The sequence below is a fragment of the Pristiophorus japonicus genome, chromosome 4 (assembly GCF_044704955.1).
Source record: "Pristiophorus japonicus isolate sPriJap1 chromosome 4, sPriJap1.hap1, whole genome shotgun sequence".
NCBI classification, from domain to species: Eukaryota; Metazoa; Chordata; class Chondrichthyes; family Pristiophoridae; genus Pristiophorus; species Pristiophorus japonicus.
The window spans coordinates 188,650,652-188,671,682 of record NC_091980.1 but is presented as its reverse complement, the minus strand read 5'-3'; the positions used below and the strand labels follow the sequence as shown (position 1 = coordinate 188,671,682).

The following is a 21,031-nucleotide window of genomic DNA, read 5'->3' as shown; positions in this document are numbered from 1 at the left end:
CGTAGCGCCCTCGATCCCGCCCCAAAAGGAAGTGGTGTGCGTAACATTGCGCTCCACTTCCTGTGAGGGGCGGTAACCAGAATTTCGCGACCGAGGGCGGGTCTTCCGCGCCGGGCGCAGGAAGTCCCGCCTCAGTTACCGCCCTAAACGGGGCATAACCGAATTTCGTCCCCTAAATATCAACTTAATTGTTTCGTGTTTACTTGATACATTGTCACCTATGTGTACATGAGGAAATTACAAAGGAATTACAGAACGTAAAAGGCTGCTTAACAGAAGAAGCTTGATCCTGCAGTACAGTCCTTGCTTGAACTTGCAGTCAGGCAGCTTGTGGTTAACTAGAATAAAGTCATGATTTTGATAAGTACAGCACTAAGGGCTCAATTTTCCTCAGTGATTTGCGCCGCTTTTTTTGGCGAAAGTTCAAAAATTAAAGATTCGCCAAGGAATGTGCCAGTGTAACTCAGTTAGTTACGATTTTTTTACATTAGTTTTTTTTGCGTAACCTGATGTCTGCAGCAGTTTTTGTCAATTATGTAAGTTTGCCCCCAAAGATTTCTCCTAGGTCGGCGTATGTAACCACTCCCGAAAAACCTGCTGGTGAGTTGAGAAAAATCAGCTTACAATGAAAAATCAGCCGAGAAAGACGCCATTGTTTTTCAGTGAAGTTTTGGAGGGAGTCAAGAACACTTAAATATGCATAATAAAGATTACATTTTTTTATCTTATAACACAGTAAATGGAAGTTTGATGGAATTCTGTAAGTTTTCATTTTTTTTCAATTGACACGCCACCACTGAATGTCTACAAACAGGGCTCGAGGGTTGGAATGTCGGCCGGCAGAATAGGTCCCACTCCCAGACACTGGCTCAGGGCTTGACTGCAAAAGAAGCCCGGGGGGGGGGGGGGCGGGAGGCTGTGGAAGGTATCAGAAGCCTCCACTGCACATCAAATATAACTTGAGGGGGCGGGGGTGGTTCCCGATCACTGCGCCTGCTCAGACCTGGGTGTGGTCCATACAGACCTTGTGGGGAGAGAGAACAAAGAACCTTGTCCTGCCTGCCTGCCGTTTTGAGCTTCTTGCAAAGGTAGAATTTAAGCATGGGGGCGATACAGACAATGCCGTACCTTGTGCAAGCCTTTTGCATCATGGTGCTGCGGAGGAGACAGTTGATTCGACGGCATTGCATGAGGAACCTCAGAGCCTGTAGAGTGATGGGCAGGAGGCCTTACCCACCTCAGCTATATCAAGACAGGCATTTGTACCTGCACCTGAGTGATGCAGACTGTGCCAGAAGGCTGCGTTTCCGCAAAGAAGTTATAACTGAGATCTGTGGGTTAGTAAAAGCAGACTTGCACCCGAGAAGCATCAGGAGGACTGCTTTGTCAGTTGACGTGAAGGTTACAGCTGCACTTTCATTCTATGCATCCTGATCCTTCCAAGCTACAACTGGGGATGTATGTGCCCTTTCTCAACATGCAACACATGTCTGCATTCGGCAGGTGAATGCTGCACTATATGCCCAGAGGAATGACTACATAAAGTTCCCCATGACCGCCCAGGCAATGCATGACAGGGCTGTGGGCTTCTCCAGGATTGCTGGCTTCCCCAAGGTACAGGGCAGCATTAATTGTATCCACATCGCCTTGAGAGCATCTTTGGAGGATTCCGAGATGTACAGGAACAGAAAAGGCTTCCACTCCATTAATGTGCAACTCATGTGTGACGACATGCATTGCATCATGTCAGTTGATGCAAGATACCCTGGGAACACCCATGATGCGTTTATCCTACGTGAGAGCATTATGTCTGCCATGTTTCAGCAGCAGCCAGAACGGCAGAGCTGGCTACTGGGAGACAAAGGGTACAGCCTCACCACCTGGCTCATGACGCCCCTACGTGTAACCTGGACGGAAGCTGACTGGGAATACAACATGTCGCACATTGCGACGCGCAGCATCATAGAGAGGACTATTAGCATCTTGAAACAGCATTTCCGATGCCTGGACCATTCCAGAGGCTACTTGCAATACTCCCCTGAGATTGTCGGTCAGTTCACTGTTGTGTGCTGCATGCTGCATAACTTAGCCATCATGAGGCAGCAGCAGCTGGTAGTAGAAGACCCACCGGAAGTGAGGGTGGCTGATCATAACGATGAGGAAGATGCAGATGACGAGGAGGAGGACGAGGACGAGGAAGCCATGCAACTACCTGAACCCAGAGCACAATGGCGGAGGAGGGCGGGCAAATGGACCAAATGATGGAAATGATTCAGTTATAATTTAAAACATATTTTCAGAAGTTTAATAAACATATTCTTGTATAAAATTTTAAGTTTTCACTTAAGATCACTTATAAACTTTAAGATCACTTACTAACTTTTACTAACTTATAAATTTACATAACTTACAAAAATCTTTTAATTTGAGAACAGTTACAACAGTGACAACAATAATAATTACAACAACAACATCAGCAAATAAAGGCTGCACCCATCTCTCCTCCACCTTATTCTCAGACCACCCATGGCGCTTGGTCTTGGTGACTCCACCACCCTAGACCGCAGGCGGTGGTGCAGCATTCCTAGGGTTGGTACTCAGCTTATTCTTTCGAACATCTCGGGTAATGTGCACTTCTTGATTGGAGGGGGGGCAGCCGGTAATGTGGAAGGCCCGGCTTGGGCCTCTTCAGAGGCTGGTCTGGGGAATGGAGTGGAATAGCAGTTGATTTTGTCAATGGGCTCGGGGTCTGGGCGTGTTCCCTTATTCCAACAGCTAACTCCAACATGCCGTCCCTCATTGCCCTGACAGTGTCTCACCAACCTAGAACATTCCCTCCCTTATGTTGAGCAAAACTGTCTGAACGACCTGTAACATTCCCTCCCTCATGGTCAGTGAAAGTGTTTACGCTATCTCTGACATTCCCTCCCTGATGGTCACTGACAGCGCATCAGCAACCTCTGAAATTCCCTCCCTCATGGTCACTATTCCCTCACTGATAGTCCCAGACATCGTTCCCATTTCTCTTGTCATTGCTGTTACTTCTCCCGACAGTTCCGCTACCTTATCACTCACCCCACTGATGGCGCCAGGAGTGATCGGGTAAGGTCATTGCTCTCCGCACTCAATGACATCATCTGAACCACATCTGTTAGACCCTGCACCTCAGGAGAACGCGGTCGAGCTCTCGTTCCCCTCCTCCCCACGGGGTGTGCCACGCTGCACCACACCAATGGGACCTGCAACCTCTGAAGGTGGGGCCCTGGGTGTACCTCGCTGCAGCCCACCACTGGGACCCACAGCCTGGGACGGTGGGGCCCTGGGTGTGCCACGCTGCACCCCACCACTGGGACCCGCTACCTCGGAAGGTGGGAAACCATGGAATGTCCCACCAGCACTCAAACCACTAGTCACGGAAGGGGCAATGAGAGGCACCCCCTCCAAAGTCAGTACAACAGTGGGAGCTTCATCCAGCTCCATCCTCTCCCCTCCCCCTCACCTCCATGTTCTTAGTCTGGAGGGTTGGATTGGAAGATGTTCTCCTCTTCAGGCTCGTCCGCGTCTGAATCTTCTTCTGCATTGTCAGGCTTGGCCTCAAGTTCTGCAAAATATAACAGAACAGAGAAATGGTTAGCAGCAGAGGAGGGGGAAGGATGTGGATAAATGTGAGGTTATTGTGGATAAATGTGAGGTTATCCACTTTGGTGGCAAAAACACAAAAGGCAGAATATTATCTGAATGGCGGCAGATTAGGAAAAGGGGAAGTGCAACGAGATCTGGGTGTCATGGTACATCAGTCATTGAAAGCTGGCATGCAAGAACAGCAGGCGGTGAAGAAGGCAAATGGTTTGTTGGCCTTCATAGCTAGGGGATTTGAGTATAGGAGCAGGGAGGTCTTACTGCAGTTGTACAGGGCCTTGGTGAGGCCTCACCTGGAATATTGTGTTCAGTTTTGGTCTCCTAATCTGAGGAAGGATGTTCTTGCTATTGAGGGAGTGCAGCGAAGGTTCACCAGACTGATTCCCGGGATGGCTGGACTGACTTATGGGGAGAGACTGGATCGACTGGACCTGTATTCACTGGAGTTTAGAAGGATGAGAGGGGATCTCATAGAAACATATAAAATTCTGACGGGACTGGACAGGTTAGATACAGGAAGAATGTTCCCGATGTTGGGGAAGTCCAGAACCAGAGGACACAGTCTAAGAATAAGGGGTAAGCCATTTAGGACTGAGATGAGGAGAAACTTCTTCACTCAGAGAGTTGTTAACCTGTGGAATTCCCTACCACAGAGAGTTGTTGATGCCAGTTCGTTGGATATATTCAAGAGGGTGTTAGATATGGCCCTTACGGCTAAAGGGATCAAGGGGTATGGAGAGAAAGCAGGAAAGGGATACTGAGGTGAATGATCAGGCATGATCTTATTGAATGGTGATGCAGGCTCTAAGGGCCGAATGGCCTACTCCTGCACCTATTTTCTATGTTTCTAAAGGTGGGTGGCATGAGTAGGCTCGCACATTGCAGGCCAGGCAGCAGGCTGATTTAAAGGACCACAATGAATTTGCAGGACTTACCCTCTCCCTCGAGTGTGGGCCCAGCTTGTGCAGTGGTGGTTGCTTTTCTCCAGGCAGGACCCATCAAAGCAGCGACCCTCTCTTCCAAGGGTTCAGTGCGTGCAGATATGCCGGGCCTCCTCCTGTTCGAGTTTGTTGTGCGCTACTTTCCTCTGCAAAGATGGAAATATAACTTTTTAGAGAGGGTGTCTTTCTGCTGGGTGGGACATAAAAAGATGGTCATATTTACAATTGCAATTCCATTGATAAATGAAAATATTACTTACACTTCCTACTTGACCAAGGTCCTGCCACTTCTTTTAACACTGGCCTCCAGACCTCGGGGTGGTCGCCATTGCATAGTAATCTTGTGCATATTGGTTCCAGTGTTTCTTCTGGAACTTTTATGTGACCTCTGCTGGTGTCCAGCTCCTGCCACCTGTTCTCAATCACAGTAACTTGTGCCTCCACTTCATCCTGTAGGAAATTCTTGGTCCTTGTGCTGCGTTGCATCTTGTATTGGAGCTTCAATTTTTCCAATGATAATTTAAGTTCTCACACAACACTCAACGTTCTCATACACACAACTGGCTCTTTAAAAATGGCCGATTGCAGACCGGGAGCTGTACTGCGCATACGCGCCCATAGGACTCACGTCAAAAACATCCTTTTTTTTTGCGCATGCTCAGAAGGGGCGACATCGTTTTTTCGCCGCAGACATTTGGCTCCACTTCCCCCGAGGCTACTGGACAGGCTGCGCGGTGCCAATGAACAAAAAAAGAGCAGGGAAACTTGGCACATTTATTTTTGGAGCAGCTGTGGCCTAGAAAAATGGGCACAATTCTGGCAATATGCCAAAAAACGGCTTTGGGCAAAATTGAACCCTAAACCTCAAGCTGATAAGTGGTCATTTGAGTAATAGTTTTTATGCCAATTTCCTTTAGGGAATAATGTGGTTCACAGTAAAATTGATTGACACGTGAGCTTTTGTGGTTTATCTAGTCTGTGTATCAAATAATAAAATATTCATGTCCACGTGAACAGCGACAGAGGAGCTTGGTGTTCAGCAGTGAAGCTTAGTGCTACACTGCATCATGGAAATGTTTACTTCATTTCTTTAGGGAACATGTTACTGGAAGGGTTTGTTTACCTAGGCGATAGGGCCTACCATTCTCTGATAATCACTTCTAACACCATAACTTATTCCCAGGGAAAAAATAATGATGTGAGCACTTGCTATGCACAGAATATTTGTTTTTCTAACACTGCTCAGTTATTCTGATTCCTCATTAATGTAATTGCAAGTAGCTGTCATGTGTAATTTAAACTTAACTTCTTTGTCTAAAAATGTTTTTTAAAAAATGAATCAATGCGATATCATCAATTTGAGGGATGTCAATGCGAATGGAATAGAACACTTTTCTATTTTGTTCCACGCATATCATGGGCTCCAGCGTGGATTAGATGCAGAGTGAAGTTCCCTCAACTCTGCTCCAACAAAGTCCCTGAACCATAACCTCAGAACAACATCTCTGCTGCACCTCGTTGACTTCCTCTGTTTCACATGTCAGTCATCCTCGAGTGGAATTGCCAATTTGGTACCAATTTCTGTTGAAATTATGGCGGACTCTGTTGTGGCCCTCTAAACATCAATTGATTTGGTTTTATTTTGAAAGCGTCCTGTCAAACAACAGTATATTTTCGACTCTTTCATGGTCAAATAGAGAAACACTGAAGAGTCTTTACTGAAATGAGTTTGGGATAGTTTTGATCCATTTCTTCATGGGTATCAGTTGATAGCACAAAACTGCAAATAAATTGGCACTAGTATGCCTCAAAATGGCCATTAAGAATGACTGGTGTAGGAAATGTCAAGAAAATCGCACTGGTGCAATAGGGGTGTTTCGATGGGGTTGGGCTGAAGATAGACAATTGCGGTGGAATAAGTTACAGAAGGGAAATAAAATAAGAATGATGCAATCTTGTTTGCACATATTAAACTTCAAAATACATTTTTAAAATCTTACTTTTGAAAAAGATGTGCTGTGGTAATCGGGCTGAGCAGGGAAGGTTCTGAATGGAGGTGAGTTATTTCTTCACACAGAGGGGTGAATGAAAATCAGAGAGCTGTGTTCCGAGGGCAAGTTGTAGGCCTCCCTCACAGTTCGAGAATGGTGAGTGTAATGTATGCACCTGCAAGTATGCTCACAGGTTTGTAGAGCTGTTGAATTGTGAGTGCCGTGATGTCCACAAGACTCCACGATGAGGTGTGCAGTTGTGAGTCGAGTGGATGAACTGGTAATGTGTAATGTGATTGTTAATGAACCAACTAGTTCTTAATAGTAATGTGTTGCGTTAAATTCTTAAGCAAAGAACCCATGAAGCAAATACATTACAGTGAGAGAAAGAATAAATACTACAGGATTGGGCCATGATCAAAGCATTTTGTCCAAAGAAGTGAAACCAAAGATCTGATCTGGAGCCTGGGTGAATATATCACATCAGAGTTGCCTTCTGTTGGTTCCTGGCACTTCTTCCGATTCATTCTTTTCTTGTCTAATTCACAGGAGTTGACTTCAAAATGAAGACAATAGACGTGGATGGAATCAAGGTGCGAATACAGATTTGGTAAGTTCAGAAAGGATTAACTACATCTGAGCACTTTGTCGCGAATTACTGCACTGTAGTTACGCGAATAAAAGAAGTTGAACTGCATGAAAAGATTCCCTGATCAGCTCACCTTTAGTCTTGTCATTTTGTTGTTGTAGTCGAAGATCACTCTTTAAAATGAGGCCAGTTACATTTTTAGTGAAGCGTTTACAAGGTAAAGTTAAGGCTCCTCTGATGTCAGTGAGTTTATACTGAGAGAAGTTGAGCCATACAGACCAGGAGGATCTAAGCCTGTGCTGAGGTAGCAGATCTCCGCCTGGGTGGCAGTACAATTAACCTCAACACCTTTAGGTCCAGGTGGGGAAAATCAGGGTTCTTCTTTTCTCACTATTCAGTAACACCTGTGGAAACATTGGATAAGGAAAGGAATAGGTGTGGCTGTGATGCCCCATGTAGTCAAGTAGCTGCCCAGCTCTTGCCATCGAGGCTCACGTATGAATCATCATCATCATAGGCAGTATCTCGGAGTCGAGGATGACTTGCTTCCACATTAAAAATGATTTCTCAGATGACTGTTAAGTCCAATGCGGGAGCTACAGGCTCTGTCACTGGTTGGACAGGCGGTGGTTGAAAGTACGTTGGTTGAAGTGCCGTTTTTTTGAAGTGCTTGGGTTGTCACGCGCTTCTTCCGCTGTATGCGCTTGGTCTCCACTTCATTCCAGCGAAGAAATGCGAAGTGTTCGACGCCCTCACGGATTATTCTCTTCCATTTTGAGCGATCTTGCGTCAGTGATTCCCAGGTGTTGGTGGGGATGTTGAACTTCTTCAAGGAGGCCTTGAGGGTGTCCTTGAAGCGTTTCCTCTGCTCACCTGGGGCTTGTTTGCCCTGTTGGAGCTCTGAGTGGAGCGCTTGCTTTGGGAGTCTCGCATCGGGCATACGGACGATGTGGCCCGTCCATCAGAGCTGATCGAGCGTTGTCAATGCTTCAATGCTGAGGATGTTGGCCTGAGTGAGAACACTGACATTGGTGCGCCTACCCTGCCAATGAATTTGCAGGATCTTTCTGAGGCAGCATTGATGGTACTTCTTCAGTACTTTGTGCTTGCTGTATATAGTTCATGTCTCAAAAGCATATACGAGGGCAGGTATCACTACTGCTCTGTAGACCATGAGATTTGTGCCGCTTTTAAGTTTCTGGTCTTCAAAGTCTATTCCTTAGGCGATCAAAGGCTGCACTGACACACTGAAGACGGTGTTGGACCTCATCATCGATGCCTGCCCTTGTTGACAGTAAGCTCCCAAGGTATGGAAGATGGTCCACGTTGTCGAGGGGCAGTGCTGTGTGGCGGGGGCAGGTTGATAGAGCACCTTTGTATTACGGATGTTTAGTGTAAGGCCCATGCTCTCGTACGCTCATCATCATCATCATCTTAGGCAGTCCCTCGGAATCGAGGAAGACTTGCTTCCACTCTTAAAATGAGTCCTCCAGTGGCTGAACAGTCCAATATGAGAACCACAGTCCCTGTCACAGGTGGGACAGATAGTCGTTGAGGGAAAGGGTGGGTGGGACAGGTTTGCTGCATGCTCTTTCCGCTGCCTGTGCTTGATTTCTGCATGCTCTCAGCGATGAGACTCGAGGTGCTCAGTGCCCTCCCAGATTCACTTCCACCACTTCGGGCGGTCTTTGGCCAGGGACTCCCAGCTGTCAGTGGGGATGTTTCACTTTATCAGGGAGGCTTTGAGGGTGTCCTTGTAACTGTTCCTCTGACCACCTTTGACTCGTTTGCTGTGAAGGAGTTCCGAGTAGAACGCTTGCTTTGGGAGTCTTGTGTCTGGCATGCGAACAATGTGGCCTGCCCAGCGGAGCTGATCAAGTGTGGTCAGTGCTTCAATGCTGGTGTGTTGGCCTGGTCGAGGACGCTAATGTTGGTGCGTCTGTCCTCCCAGGGGATTTGTAGGATCTTGCAGAGACATCGTTGGTGGTATTTCTCCAGCGACTTGAGCTGTCTACTGTACATGGTCCACGTCTCTGAGCCATACAGGAAGGCGGGTATTAATACAGCCCTGTAGACCATGAGCTTGGTGGCAGATTTGAGGACCTGGTCTTCAAACACTTTTTTCCTCAGGCAGCCGAAGGCTGCACTGACGCACTGGAGGCGATGTTGAATCTCGTCGTCAATGTCTGCTCTTGTTGATAAGAGGCTCCCGAGGTATGGGAAATGGTCCATGTTGTCCAGGACTGCGACGTGGATCTTGATGACTGGGGGGCAGTGCTGTGCGGCGAGGACAGGCTGGTGGAGGACCTTTGTCTTACAGATGTTTAGCGTAAGGCCCAGTAAATACGTCGACTATGTCCTGGAGTTCAGCCTCTCAATGTGCGCAGACGCAGGCGTCAACCGCATACTGTAGCTCGATGATAGAGGTTGGGGTGGTCTTGGACCTGGCCTGGAGACGACGAAGGTTAAACAGCTTCCCACTGGTTCTGTAGTTTAGTTCTACTCCAGCGGGGAGTTTGTTGACTGTGAGGTGGAGCATGGCAGCAAGGAAGATTGAGAAGAGGGTTGGGGCGATGACGCAGCCCTGTTTGACCCCAGTCCGGACGTGTAATGGATCTGTTGGTAAGGATCACGGCCTGCATATCGTCGTGGAGCAGGCGAAGGATGGTGATGAACTTTTTGGGGGCATCCGAAACGGAGGAGAACACTCCATAGACCCTCGCGGTTGACAGCATCAAAGGCCTTTGTAAGGTCGAACAAGGCCATGTGTAAGGACTGGTGCTGTTCCCTGCATTTTTCCTGCAGTTGTCGCGCTGCAAAAATCATGTCCGTTGTGCCCCATTGGGGCCGAAATCCTCACTGTGACTCCGGGAGGAGCGCTTCAGCCACAGGGAGAAGATGGTTGAGGAGGACTCTAGCGACGACCTGCCCAGTGGCTGATAACAGGGAGATTCCTCTGTAGTTGCCACAGTCGGACGCTAGGCGAACGTGTTGACAATGGTTTGGAGTTCGTCCTCCGAGTGACCTTGTATCTGGACTGAAGGCGATGGAGATTGACCATGTTCCCATTTGTTCGATAGATTATCTCCACTCCAGTGGAAAGCTTGCTGACGGTGAGATGTAGCATTGTAGCAAGGAAGATCAAGAAGAGCATTTTTGCAATGACACAGCCTTGCTTCACCCCGGTTCATACATAAATTGGGTCTGTGGTAGATCCATTAGTCAGGATCACGGCTTGGATGTTATGAAGCAAGTGGAGGATGGTGACAAATTTTTGAGGACAGACGAATTTGAAGAGTACACTCCATAATCCCTCACGGTTGACAATGTCAAAGGCCTTTGTCAGGTCAAAGAAGGCCATGTATAGAGGTTGCTGTTGCTCCCTGCATTTCTCTTGAATTTGTCGCACGGTGAAGATCATGTCCATTGTGCCCCTAAGTGGGCGGAATCCACATTGTTACTCTGGGAGGAGCTCTTCTGCCACAGGGAGAAGACGGTTGAGGAGGATTCTTGCAATAACTTTGGTTGACAACAGGGAAATTCCTCTGTAGTTATCTCCTTTCTTGAAGATAAGAGAAGATAAGCTCGAGCCTGGAGCAGCTTGGAGGGAGTTTTAAACATAAGCTAGCTATTACAGGTCCTGTCAAGGGGATCTGTCAGATGCTTGAAAAAAGCTAGATATCGTGGGAAGATCAGGTAGGCAGTTGGGCTCGAGATTAAGATCTGTCAGATGCTTAAAAAAAAGCTAGCCACCACAGCAGCAGAGTCAACAAAGGTCTCGAGAGGGTGACAAACTCAAAATGGGCCACAAAATTAGACGTCATCAGAATCCAAGTAGCTGATTGGATGCATATCTTAGACAGTAGTGGAGCCCAGTGGAGGGGTCGCGACCCAGAAGCAAGAGCGAGAGAAGCAGAGGTCGAAAGCGGTGAGGAGCGGAGATCGGAAGCGGCGAGGAGCGGAGATCGGAAGTGGTGAGGAGCGGAGGTCGGAAGCGGCGAGGTCAGAGGTCAGAAGCGGCGAGGATCGGGGGTCGGAAGCGGTAAGGGTCAGAGGTCGGAAGCAGTGAGGAGCGGAGATCGAAAGCGGCGAGGGTCAGAGGTCAGAAGCAGTGAGGAGCGGAGATCGAAAGCGGTGAGGGTCAGAGGTCGGAAGCGGTGAGGAGCGGGGGTCGGAAGCGGCGAGGAGCAGAGGTCGAAAGCGGTGAGGGTCAGAGGTCGGAAGCGGTGAGGGTCCGAGGTCGAAAGCGGCGAGGAGCGGAGGTCGGAAGCGGCGAGGAGCGGAGGTCGGAAGCGGCGAGGTCAGAGGTCAGAAGCGGCGAGGATCGGGGGTCGGAAGCGGTAAGGGTCAGAGGTCGGAAGCAGTGAGGAGCGGAGATCGAAAGCGGCGAGGGTCAGAGGTCAGAAGCAGTGAGGAGCGGAGATCGAAAGCGGTGAGGGTCAGAGGTCGGAAGCGGTGAGGAGCGGGGGTCGGAAGCGGCGAGGAGCAGAGGTCGAAAGCGGTGAGGGTCAGAGGTCGGAAGCGGTGAGGGTCCGAGGTCGAAAGTGGCGAGGAGCGGAGGTCGGAAGCGGCGAGGAGCGGAGGTCGGAAGCGGCGAGGGTCAGAGGTCGGAAGGGGAGAGGAGTGGAAGTCAGAAGCGACATATGAATAATGGCCAGATGGGTGAAGTGCCAGATGGCATCTAGCTCCTGTCAGTACCTTGGGGAAAAGGAGAAATTGGACAAGAGGAACAATTCTGTGCGTAAGTTTCTATGATTCTATAAAAACGGGGGTGTGGGACTAAGCATGACTGCTCTTTCAAAGAGCTAGCACAGGCATGATGGGATGAATGGCCTCCTTCTGTGCTGTGAGTTCCTATGATTCTACTTTTGCTTACAGTTCTATGAAGTTCAAATTAGGGTTTCTTTAAAAGGTGCGTGCAGCCTGGAGGATGTAGTCTACTATGGTTCTGCATGATTCATCGTTCCTTCATAGCTCAAAAAGTTGCAGCTTTGGTGTAAAGGTCTATTTGTGATCAGCAAAAAGAAAATTACGCAGAGGACCAAATAAATGAAACCTACTGTGGAAGGGAGGAAGAAGAGTAATTCAGACTTTGCAAAGAATTGTCGGCATATTTGGGGACCCGTTCCTGTTATATTATTTTGTTACGTGAGAACCCATTGCAGGGGTTTTGTTAACTGCTTATCCAACTGCCACAGGTCACATGAGACATCTTTTCTGTATCTGACAATTCCTCCCAGTAGTGAAATATAGTGACAACCAGCCCTTATTTATTCCTGTTTTCAGTGAATTTCAGGGAAAGGGGACCATCACAGGCAAAACATTTTTTAAAAGAGAAACTGATTTCATGGGAAGAAACTGCCTGAAAATGGCCAATTAGGTGGAGATAATTTTGGATTTAAGTCAAATGTGTGGTCTTGCAATATTGATTATCTATCTCCCACGCTTGTGAACAGGATAGGTCACTTTGCCAGCGAATGCTGCAACTCCTGTGAAGTGCCTTGGGATGTTTTACTACGTTAAAGGCGCTATATAAATACAAGTTGTTGTTGTTGCCTATTCTGTTCTGCAGCTCAGAAAACATCAGTGAACCATTACAATGGCTTCATAAACACCTACCAAAGGTTTTATTCATTGTCAAGAATACTAAAGTCCATTGTCTGTGTTGGACGGACATGATCTATGTATCAAATGCCTCACTAGAGATCACTATGTTAACTATTGTTATCCCTGACTCATGTTGCATCTGCAAGATAAGAGCTTTTGTTTCTCTACATACTAGAAATATGATGACAAGACTAAAGATCTTAAAAACAGCGTGCCTTAGCCGCTGAATCTAATTCAATAGGTCGATAGTTTTCTATGCCTCCCTTGACAATCAAACACCGTTCAACAAAATCTTATTTGTTCAGTTCCTGTTTGCACTGGTGATAATACTAAAAGTCTTATCTTTGATGCTCCTCTGTATCTGATCCCCATCAGCAATTAGGATAATCTTCTCAACTCAAACATCACTCCAAAGATGTCATTGATCAACATTCAGCCTGACAATTCCACTTTGGTATGTATTCTGCTGCTCAAGCCAGCATCAACCACCATTCAATCAGCTGTCAGCTCTCGGCATTGGGCTCACACCCAAGTCCTTCCCACCTGTTCAGATGTCATGCAGCAACTCGGGAATCCCTCATTTTCAGCCCATTGAATGCCCTAGACAGGCTGATAAACATATTTTTTGCACCATTACAGCTACTAGAATCATCGAACCACCACTACTGCTATTACTAGAACTCAAAATGTCTTCCCCTCTTAGGGACCGAAATTGCCCCCCCCCCCCCCACCTCCCACAGCCTCCAAAAATGTGGCGCACTTACCCTGTTTCAGCTGTTTTTACCGGCGCAGTGGATGCGGTGGCCTCTTGAGTGAAATTCCGCTCTTTGGCTTTTTTTTCCAGGGGCCCGGAAGTCGGTCATAATGGGGGCGGAAGTGCGGCAGTGATCGGAAGTTCGCACACCAGAGGGACGGAAGTTGGGGGCAGGTGGACTGTCCTCTGCCGTCACTCATCAGCATAGCGCTGATGATGTCATCACGCTGGTGCGTCACCACGTCTCTCCCCTTCACTTAGAGGGGAGAGCCGCTGCGATTCTTTAAGTTAGGTCCACTGGGCCACCAGGGAGGTTCTCGGCCAGGCCAGCGGCCTGGCACTCAAGAGGGGGTGCCAAGCTGCCTGTTGGCGGCCCTGCCAAACCCGGGGGCAAAATTGTCTGCCAGACTTGGCAGTTGGCCGACAAAAAAAAAGATGGGGGCCGCAGCAGTGCAACCTCCCCTTTAATGGCAGCCGCACCGCCATTTTAGAAGCATTCCAAGCACAGTGCGCCGACAGAAAAAGCTGCCGGTGGCATCAAGAGCAGGAGCAAGATTTTCTACATGGAATTTCACATCGGCGGTGCACGCCCCGATGACGGACCTAGGATGGATCAGCAGCAGCGGAACTGTAGTGGGGGAAGCGCGTCACTGCCGGGATACTGCAGGAGCGGAATTTTCAAAATGGCGGCCATTCCATGAAAAATCGGCGGCCATTCCATTCCACAGCGTGGCCACTGATTTCCAGTGGTAACAGGCCTTAAGAGAAGGGGCAATTTCAGCCCCTTAAACTCAAGTTTCCAGAATGTTGCCTATGGGTTAATGGTCCCCTTTCCTTTTCCTAGCCCCGCCAACTGAAAAATCTATTTATTTGCTGCTTTATTTGGAATTAATCTCAAGAAACAATCGCCAAGTATCCCTCTGCTCCCTTGATACATGCAATGGACCCTACCATAACCAATGCCCAAACGCCTTTCTGAAGTCCCTAATACTGATGGTGTGAATGCAACTTCAGATACAAGGCCTACAGCTGTGCTCCTATTTCCAACCCCTACCCCCGTCACCCAAACCTAACAAGAAGGCTCTGCAGGAGGCAGACCTGTGCTGATAGGGCTCCAAGGCTATGCAAATACCTGAGGCCAAATAATTTGAGAGAACTAAAAACAGAAAATGCTGGAAACACTCAGCAGGTCAGGCAACATCTATGGAGAGAGAAACTAAATTAACGTTTCAGGTCGATGACTATTCTCTCTCCACAGATGCTTCCTGACCTACTGAGTGTTTCCGGCCTTTTCTGTTTATATTTCAAATTTCCTGCATCTGCAGTATTTTGCTCGAGTAATTTGAGAGCACATATTTTTTAGCAGACATGGCATTATAGAGGTGTGAATAATAACAGAGATAGCTTGACGCATGAAAATTGAGTGCTGTGAGCACATTACCATTCTGCTAAGATTTTCACCAGTTCTTAGCCACTTACAACACACTCACACTAGTAAATAAAAACTGGCCCCCAGCTCTCCAGTTAGCTTTTAAGTTTGAGTGAGATATCGGGATTTAAGTGCGACATAGTCAAAAGAAAGCTCCCCGGTGCATTTTCTTCTGTGGAGAATCTTTCCTTCTGACTATTTTGTTTATTTGAAGCAATCATTTGCAAACTGCTACAAGGAGGTATTTTCAAGATTTCACTCCCCACCCACACAAACGGCAAGAAAGTTTGTCATGACGGGTTTTGTGACCAATGTGAAAAAACAACTATTCATTGCCATTTTACTCTTTTGTCCTCTTACCTTTTTCAATGTCATTTATCTTTGTAAAAAACAGACTAGCCCATGGTTTGTGGTACAGGTAACGGCAGGTGTGAATATGCTAATGCTACCTTTATGCTCCTGAACTGCTTCTTAAAGTGCTCTTGTAATCTAGCCCGAGAGTTTTGCAATTCACTCCATTCATCATGCTGGATGAATTGCATAGAACTGAAACACAAAACAGCTATTCACGCTGCACAAATGTTTCCGAACGGTGGCTTGCAACTTTGAGTTTTTTTGACCAGCTGGACTTGCCTCATGGTTCATACAGAAGATTCATAGAAGCCAGCAAGAGCTGCTTAGCTCACTCGCTGACAGAAATAATGGCAGCTTATCACTCTGGTGGCTTAGTTTACATTTGTGCCAGGGCGCCACAAGCTCTGGAAGAGCCAGCGCAACCCACGTCTTTATGTGGGACGTCCTGCCTCCAAAGGCAATAACACTCCTTAATTGCAGCACTGAAAATCAGGACTGGTGTTAGCACTGCTCTAAAATACGTGGGACATAACCTGTACAGGTAGTGCCTCAGCCCCCAAGTGCAGTCCAACAATAATCAATCAAACTGATAATCTCACTGGGAAATGTTGTTACAAAAGCTTTGCCTCTGTGCACACTGCTGCAATCAGCTGTGTAGTTCTCCCACTCGTCGCAAGTCTTTGCTGCCTTCAATTAGCAAGACCACAGGAAGTACAAGTGACCTGTGACTCTGCTGAAACTATGGACAGTTCGGTAGCTTTAACTGTGCTTAGGTGGCTCAAGTTTAAAAAAAAGTTTAATCTGAATCGAATGTTTACAAAGTAATCCTGTTCATTGGTAGGTTAACTCCACCTACTGGCTACGCGCAAACACAGTTCAGTTGGCACTTTTACAGGGATTGGATAAGTGTTCCATGGAAGCTTAAGTTACCGAATGTATCCACTTACAAAAATGATCTGCAGTTTTACTGAGGACCACTTTTGTATTGTGAATGGATGCCCTTTTAACAGGTGCATTCCTGTGGTAAATCACATTCAAAAGTAAATAGAACGTCCATTTATATGATGCCATTCATGAGCTCGGAACGCCCAAACGCGCTTTATAACCAATCAAGTACTTTTGAAGTGTGGTCACCGTTGTAAATTTCTCACATCATAGTGGAAGAAATTTCTTTGCAGCAGTAGTTTGAATATAGATTATGTGCTCTGGATGTGTTCCTTGCGGTCAATTATTTTAATCTGATGTGTTATTACTGAGAGTACATCCATAGTGCCATCTACTGGTGGCTGCAACAACAACAACTTGTATTTATATAGCGCCTTTAACGTAGTAAAATGTCCCAAGGCGCTTCACAGGAATGTTATAAGACAAAAAAAAATTGACACTGAGCCACATTACGGCAGTCGTCAAAGAGGTAGGTTTTAAGGAGGAAAGAGAGGTAGACAGGCGGAGAGGCTTAGGGAGGGAGTTCCAAAGCATAGGGCCCAAACAGCTGAAGGCATAGCCACCAATAATTGAGCGATTATAATCAGGGATGTTCAAGAGGGCAGAATTTGAGGAACGCAGATATCTCAGGAGGTTGTGAGGCTGAGCGAGATTACAGAGGTAGGGAGGGGCGAGGCCATGGAGGGATTTGTAAACAAGGATGAGAATTTTGAAATCGTAGCGTTGCTTAACCAGGTGCCAATGTAGGTCAGCGAGCACAGGGGTGATGGGTGAATGGGACTTGGTGCGAGTTAGGACACGGGCAGCCGAGTTTTGGATGACCTCAAGTTTACATAGGGTAGAACGTGGGAGGCCAGCTAGGTGTGCATTGGAGTAGTCAAGTCGAGAGGTAACAAAGGCATGGATAAGGGCTTCAGCAGCAGATGAGCTGAGGCAGGGGCGGAGACGGGCAATGTTACAGAAGTGAAAATAGGCGGTCTTAGTTATATCGCAGATATGTGGCCGGAAGTTCATTTCAAGGTCAAATATGACACCTAGATTGTGAACAATCTGGTTCAGCCTCAGTTAAATGCTAGGGAGAGGGATGGAGTTAGTGACTAGTGAACGGAGTTTGCGGTGGGGACCAAAGCCATTGTCTTTGGTCTTCCCAATACTTAATTGGAGAAAATTTCTGCTCATTCAGTACTGGCTGCAGGAGAAATTCAGTGGTGATGTCAGCCGTGGGAAACTTAGAAATTGTGACTTGTACCTGTCATTGACGTTCTTATTTCTAAATGTAAGTGATTTTTTTTTAATCCAGGGAGATGAGCCAGTATTTTTCTTCTGAACCTTGCTAGAAATTGATCATTCCGTGCTTGGCATTTCCCATATGACCAGCTAACCAGACAAATCGCATCTGCTCAGGGTCTGATACAGACCCGAGGCATCTTGCTTAGAAATTAAGCCTAAAACATTTCAATGGAGCAATTATAGCTAAAAAAATACAACTGCACTTCCTATTTAGTTTTCCTGCCTAAATAAAGCCACCTTGTCCTGCGCCATGGAACATAAGTAATTTTGCACTGATGCCCCAAATATACAACAACATTTGCTGCATTGTGGGTATGACGGAGTTGCAGACTTTCTCAGGGGAAAGAAAGAAAGGAGAAGCTGGGTGGTGAGTCACTCCATCTCTCTCTTGCACACTTACCATTCGATTTGCTGCAGCCTGGGGAATGGTGCAATGCTGCTGTGAGCTTTGAGGAGAGAGAGAGAGAGAGAGAAAATAACTGCTGAAATAGGAGGGGAGGAATAAAAATGGATAAATCCCTTCCGAAGTATCTTACATATTGACTTGAATACATTTCAGGATCTACTTGTAGGAGCTTAAAATGTCAACTGATATCTTCTGCATTCCTGCCCTGAGGCTTATTTCAGCCTCATTTTATCTTTGGTACATACTCAGTTGAACAGATTTCTGTCAACAGAATTGATGTTTGGCAAATTTCTAAATATAATTAGAGAAGTGGACAGGGCCATAATTCTGAATTGTCTGTGCTCATAGAAACTTATAGCACAGTAGGAGGCCACTCGGCCTATTGTACCTGTGCCAGCACTTTGAAGGAACTATTGAATTAGTCCTACTCCTGCTCATTCCCCATAGCTGTACTTCCCTCCAGTTTAATAAACAACTATTCACCACACATCTCACCTTACTATCTCTTAGCCAATTCCGTATCCATGCTGCTCCCTTTAATCCAATGGGCTTCAATTTTGCTAACAAGTCTATTAGGCGGCAATTTATCGAAAGTCTTTTGAAAATCCGTATACACATCACTTCATCAACCCTCTCCGTTATTTCATTGAAGAACTCAATCATGTTTGTCAGACATGATTTGCCTTTAACATGGTTGTCATTTATTGACCCATGTTCTTCCAAGTGACAATTAATTTAGTCCCGGATTATGGCCTCCAGAAGTTTCCACACCACCAGCATATTCTTAGAATTAGCTACCATGATTATCAAAAAACTAACATTTTAAGCGATTCAGGTTTAAATACTGAATTACTGCAGTAGTGTCTGCATCAATTACCAGAGAGTTTACCAAAATCACAGCTAAGGGTTCCACAAAACGCTGAGTTTCAAAAGCTGCGGCAGAATAATACTCTGCAAAATTTGTCTTCCCACATACTGAATCATACTTGTCTCCTAGTTGGTTCGCTGTCTTGTCCAGATCAATGAAGATACAAGTAATATTTAGCACAAAGAATGTTACTGTTAAAGCAGTTTTGATCATTACTAAGTGACTGGTGATTATGAATTTATAATGTGTAATTTGCACGCTGATGAGTTCAGGTTTCGATGCACAGATGCATTTGCCCCTTCCTCTCCAAATACCCCTTGCATGCTGTGGCAATACTGTGCTAGGATCTGATCATAGCCCTAAAATTGGGATTACAATTTTTGCATTATTATCTCATGCCAACCCCTGGAGCATGGAGTAAGAATACCAGTTTGTACCATAGCAGTGAGCTTGCAAAAACACACTTCTTCCTTATCTATTGGTTTATTTGTTTTCTTTTCTTTTCCGTTAGAGCAGAACAACTTACACTTTTATGTAAGTTAAATATCCCTGGGAATTTCACAGGGAGGCTCAGACAGCCTGTAGGAGCAGGGAGAAGGGAAGGTGGCTGAAATTATGGTCAAAGATGTAAGTTTTGCAGAAACGTTTAAAGGAGAGGAGAGATGTAGTGAGACAGAGTGCTGTAGGAAAAACATAAAGGGGCTTGCTAGCTATGGTGGAGTGGAGGGAGGAGGGTGGAAAGCAGTGGGTGCAAGTGCAGAGTACTCTGGAGATGTTTGCAGAGGTAGGATTGGAGGACCAGAATCTCTGGTCTTATAGATCTGTGAACTGGCTATATTTGTCTATTAAGAGTTGTTGGGCTGGATTTTCCGTTCCTGGCTGCCTTTGTTTTCGCCCCAGAGGGGCGGCAATGGCGACGGTGGGCTCCTCTGGGCGGGCGGCCAGCTTGCAGTGCCCCGCTGGGGTTTTCGGGGCTGATTTTGTCGGGGCTTGGAGCATTACCGGTGTACAACGCCCCTGGTTGCGACACCGGCTCGATTTTTGCCTCCCACATGACACATAGTGCTGATATTATTTGCTAGTATGCAGCAAAATATGCAAAGTTCAACAGTCAAGATGGGAAGAGGTTCTGAAGAGAGACTTCATGCAGCTTATTTAGTAAATGAAGCAGCAATACATTTTTTTCAGTCAATGCTTTCTTTGTAAAATGCATTGGACCAACTTTAATTCTTATTTTCTAACACCAGAGATACCAAGGAATAAAAATTGAGAAAATCTTTGAGATCAACTTTTTCAAGAAAGGTCCGTAGCATTTCAGATCTTTTGCAGATACATGTGAATGCATCAAAGCGCTTCTTGAGACCAGTTATAACAGAGCCCATGATGGGGAAGAAAGTATTGTCCTGATGTTGGTCCTTCATAGATTTGTCTTGATGATTTGTAGCTGCATCATCACCTTCCCAGTATTTAGATGGCAGACATGAACACAAGATGCCACTGATACCTCTGGAGGATGGGTGCCAAGGTTTGCTGCAACAAGCTCACATTCATTAATAATTTAGTTCCATCTATCTCTCAACTGCACCAGTTCAGCGATAAGGCCATTGATGTTGTCTCTTTCTACATCAAGTGTAGCATGACGGTACTGAAGGACTATATTACGTTCATTGACGGGCTTTAGAATTTTCACCAAATTGTTGGGAGTAAATCACATTTAAATTCAGACATGTATTTGAGCAGGCTACTGATATTACTTCTAATGGTGCAATTTAGGTTCAATTCAAGCAACTCATTCAATGCTACTTTTAAGCCTTTCAGATTCTTGGCAAAAGAATGCACACAATCGATATGTGCTGACCACATGTGTCAGACGTTGAACAGACTGAAACTGGAACATTTTTCCTCAAAATCTCCCACCTACATTGAAAATATTGTACAATGACTGAAGACAACCAAAGTATGCGTTACAATCAATTGACGACTGCCGAATCAATGCCAATTCGGGTCAGGGTATGCGCTGCTCCTGAAGAAGCTTCGCCTGAACCCCAGTGTACTTTTCTGCCATGTTGGCTCCATTATCATAAGCTTATCCATGACAGAGTTTGAAATCTAATCCATGTTCAGCTATGGTGTTTCGAATCATCTCAGATGTTTCCTCACCAGACTTCTAGGTAAAGTTTCTGAATCACAAAGTTTCCTGCAGGTACTTGATGACCGT

At 46.3% G+C, this 21,031-nt stretch overlaps 1 protein-coding gene across 1 annotated transcript in view; it reads left to right on the top strand.

Moving 5' to 3' along the window:
• The window catches only part of rab15 (RAB15, member RAS oncogene family), a 233,895-nt gene that overhangs the window by 139,326 nt on the left and 73,538 nt on the right, over positions 1-21,031 (top strand). The window contains exon 2 of the mRNA XM_070878938.1: positions 7,121-7,181. Within this exon, the coding sequence (XP_070735039.1) occupies positions 7,121-7,181 (61 nt within the window). The remainder of the gene's footprint in view (positions 1-7,120; positions 7,182-21,031) is intronic.